Source organism: Macroventuria anomochaeta (assembly GCF_010093625.1).
Source record: "Macroventuria anomochaeta strain CBS 525.71 unplaced genomic scaffold BU25scaffold_45, whole genome shotgun sequence".
Taxonomy (NCBI): Eukaryota; Fungi; Ascomycota; class Dothideomycetes; order Pleosporales; family Didymellaceae; genus Macroventuria; species Macroventuria anomochaeta.
Window position 1 is genome coordinate 14640 of NW_022985406.1, and position 4061 is coordinate 18700.

The window sequence follows — 4061 nt, forward strand, 5'->3', positions numbered from 1 at the left end:
GAATCCTGCTAGCTATCTACCCTCCACACAGTACCCACACGCTTCAGCCGCTTGATGTAGTATGCTTCAGCCCGTTGGCATCAAACTACAGCAAAGCGCTCACCAAACACCTTTGCCAAAGCCAAGGCTTACTCCCTTTCAAGAAGGGTGACTTCTTCAAGCTTTTCTGGGAGGCCTGGGTCAACACCTTCACCAAGAAGCTGATACTCAGCTCCTTCAAAGCAACTGGTCTAGTACCGCTCAACCCCAACATTATACTTGATCAATTCCCCAGACCTGAAGCTGAAAGAGCTGTTATACCGTCAGCTAATAGCAGAGAAGAATGGCGAAGTACTGACAAGATTTGGCGGCATTTGGTAAAGGACCCAAGTACAGATGAGGCAAAGAAGTTGAGGCAAACCCTTCACCATCTCTCTGTTGAGAACGAGCTTCTGAAAATAGAGAGAGAGGGCCTGCAGCTCGCTCTCAATGGTGTAAAGAGCAGGCCTAAGAAGGGCAAACCTTTGCCACTTATTCAACGCAAGGAGACTCGCGCTAAGACTCAGTGGTACTCTCCTCGGTCAGTGAATGAGGCACAACACCTTCAGTGTATATTTGAGCAAGAAGAGAAGGATGAAGAGGCCCAGAAGGCTAACAGAAGGGCAGTACATGAGTCAAACAAGCTGCTTAAACAAAGGCTTAATGCTGAGAAGAAAGTTGTGCAAGAAAAGAGGAGAGAGGAGCGCGCGCAGCTGAAGGCTATAAAGGATAAAGAAGCTGCTGAACACAAGGCTCAAAAAGAGGGTAATAAGCAACCTCACAACACCAAGAAAGCTATACAAAAGCCTCAAAAAGGCAAGCGCAAGGCCTCACACCAACAAGGAGCAAGAAAAAAGCAGAATCGTGGTGCTGGGGCTGCTATAGGTAGTGTAGCTGAGCCTGTGGCTCCTCCGGCTCCTCCACCCAAACAGTCCGCCAGTGGCCGCAACATCAATTGGCCGAGTAGATATATATGAGACAGTTTGATCGCAAGCATCACTATAGTACTCCACCAAGAAATCTCATGATAATAGCTATTGTGGGTAGCTGTAGAGCCTCATTTTTAGTTGAGCTGTGAGGTGGTTGGGGCGGGCGGCACGCGAACACGGGCGGCACGCGCACAGACACAGTACGCCTTCAACCTATTTTCATGCTGATCATACTTCCCCAAGCCCTTGGTCCCTACGTCTGGACATTTTGCCGGCCCTCAAACACCTCAAACACCTCAAACACAGATGCAAAGTAGCCAATTGTCGACATGAACATAGACGCGGACTCGGAACGTCTAATTCAATTCAGACCCATCTCCCTCTCGACATTTACCTCTTTTACAGCCTTTGCAACAGGCCCGCTCGTGTGGTGGGCCGTCAATTCCATTGAAAGGTGGCGCCCGCACTTCCACGCCTGCCCATCTTTTGAGCCGATGTGCGACCCTTTCGATATAGGATCATTCATTCAGCTCAAAAGTGCCTAGCCGGTCGCAGGACTTGCACCTCTGGTTACACACAATTGCGCTGTACCCGTTGTCGTTGTATCCTCTTATCTCGATGGGCACCTTCCTGCTATCCCAAAACCGTTTTCCACAGGTATTGTTATTACACATAAATCTGCCCATGACGTGGGTAAACTGCCCATGGTGGAAGTTGTCGTCGTCAGCGTCTTCATTAAACCATGTCGAGGATATTTAGGCTAGCCATGCCCCACCTTCACGAACACCACATTCACTATGGTTCCCCCTAGAATATCTCACGACACCCTAAACCGATTGTTATGAGATTTAGTGTAATTGACGCTTTGGATGTTACTGTACCAGAGTGTAAAGTTGCAGTATAATCAGTCAGTAACCCTGAAGAGTTTAACTCGACTTGGGCTACGTCACAACGTGCATGCAGGAGGATGTATATACTATCCCTAACACAAAACTGAGCCAAGGGCTGGATAGGATAGCGCCCTGGAGTAGAATGAAGGGTGCATTTACCCTGGCAAGGTGCATAATTGCTGTGCAAACCTCCCGCATAAAAGCAGGATTGAATCGGGTGTGCTTGAAAGTTTCAAAGATCCCTACTGATCCTCACATCACTGGTGCTTAGTCGGAGAGATCATCAATTCAATCACACTCTATCATCTAGAATTCGAGCTCGTAGATATCGACCAGGAGAGCTTTCCTTTACACTTCAACACTGATGGTCGAGGCAACGAATTGGAAAGTACGAACATTCGAGAGGGACATACAGTCGCAGTTCTATACGCAAAGCGCCGTGCCTTTGTATACGGTAATCCCGGCATTGATCACGTGGATCCTTGGATGCTCAAGGTACGCAAGTGTCATCCCCGCTTGCGATGTTCTTACAAAATTCCTGACGATTTGAGCGCTATGAAGATTTTCCCAGTGCCACTGAATGGGTTGCTGGAGCTGAGTGACCGGATTCAACAGTTTTCGATTGATGAGAAGGGCATCAAAACGTGCAACGGGTGTGGCAAGAAGGCGGCGCTGTCGCAGCGGTGTGGGAGATGCTCTCTGTTCTGGTATTGTGACAGTGTAAGACTGCAAAGAAATCCTCTTATCCTGAAGAAAGACTGATATCTTGCTGCAAGGTCTGTCAGAAGACTGGCTGGATTGAGAAGGGCCATAAGGAAGACTGCAAACTTCTGAAGAAGAACTCCGACCTACGAGAACTGCTCGTCTTGGAATAGGATAAGCTAGACTCTTGTGTGCGTTTCCCCCTCACAGGCTCGAGTAGTATCTAGAATCTCTCGTCATTTGTGGAAAGTTAACATTTGGGTTCCTTTCCAACGTCAAGTCTCTACGTCGATGTCGTTCCACGTGTGCGGTGGTATAACGATAAATGAATTGTCTGTTAGGTATCTGACAGATGACAACTCGGATTGTTTTGGTTGACTGGTCTGCTGATCGCAGGTTGCTGTCGAGTCCAGACAGATGAAGATCTAATTACACAAATGGCATAGCTTCGATATCTGATATTCTATGCTGAGGCTTTGCTGAATCTCATACGATTGCTTGCGTAGGATTTGTCGTAACTCGGGCTACTGCACGGCACGATTGCGAATTACTTCTTATTGAGATAGTTACAAGTGTGTCTGTCGTCCATGGTCATGAAGCCCTTCCTAAATATGATGTTCGCAACAACCAAGTACCCTTGTGAGCTTCCAACGCGATCTGACCCTTGCCGATATTATGTTGTATATACCGCGAAGAACAATTCTTAACTGTCAAGACTTATGGTTTGAGACCCAGTTCTGTGCTGCTCTCAATGGGACCTTGCTATCCTTCACCAGAATGCGCCATAGCAGCTAGGGAAGCTTGAAAAAGACCTTAAGTCTAAGCACGAACCGTCACGTTTCGGTGAATAGAAGAACAAAGATGATTGAAATGTGTCGCAGCTCGTTCGTGTGGACAAGATCTTAAATTGCGCCAGAAATCTCATTAACTACATGGAATTTTACAATCTGTTTTATTGATATTATCCTCTGGAATGTTCGCTCCGTAAGGGACCTCCAAGAGGCCGCGTCGTCCACACAAACAGTCTCAATCAATCTTGTGGTTTTGATAACCATGGTGAACTTCTTAGCCGACCCGTGAAAGTGAGTGTTGCGATTCGTGCCTTGAGCAAAGCTCGTAGACACTATTCGATTGCTTCTCGGGGATGAGCAGAGGTACAGAAAGCCGTAGGTTGACAGTCACCTAAGCAAAGCTCGGGTGGTCAGGGGTAGACTATCCGGGTGAGGCGGTAGTAGCCTTCGTAATAGTCAGGTAGTCGTCTAGTCAAAGACCGTGGCGACTGGTTGCAATGATTAGTACAGAGTATACTGTCTGGCTCGAGAGCAAGTGAGATTCCAATAACAAAGTTGATTGACGAGGTTGAACACGATGCCATAAGGGCAGCATGTCTACTTGCTATATACATGAGCAGAGGATTGCTCAGAGTGCTCGGTACTGAGTATACTGATCGTACCAAGTATACTGCTCGTACCGAGTATACTGCTTGTGTCGGGTATACTGCTCATGCTGAGTATACTGCTCG

The 4061-nt window shown here is 47.5% G+C and overlaps 1 protein-coding gene across 1 annotated transcript; it reads left to right on the top strand.

Moving 5' to 3' along the window:
* Positions 1-1269: 1269 nt before the first annotated feature.
* BU25DRAFT_480616 (uncharacterized protein) lies at positions 1270-1702 on the top strand. The gene has a single exon (XM_033711059.1). It carries the CDS (start codon positions 1277-1279, stop codon positions 1490-1492), a length of 216 nt encoding a protein of 71 aa, XP_033556520.1. The 5' UTR covers positions 1270-1276; the 3' UTR covers positions 1493-1702.
* The last annotated feature ends 2359 nt before the right edge of the window (positions 1703-4061 follow it).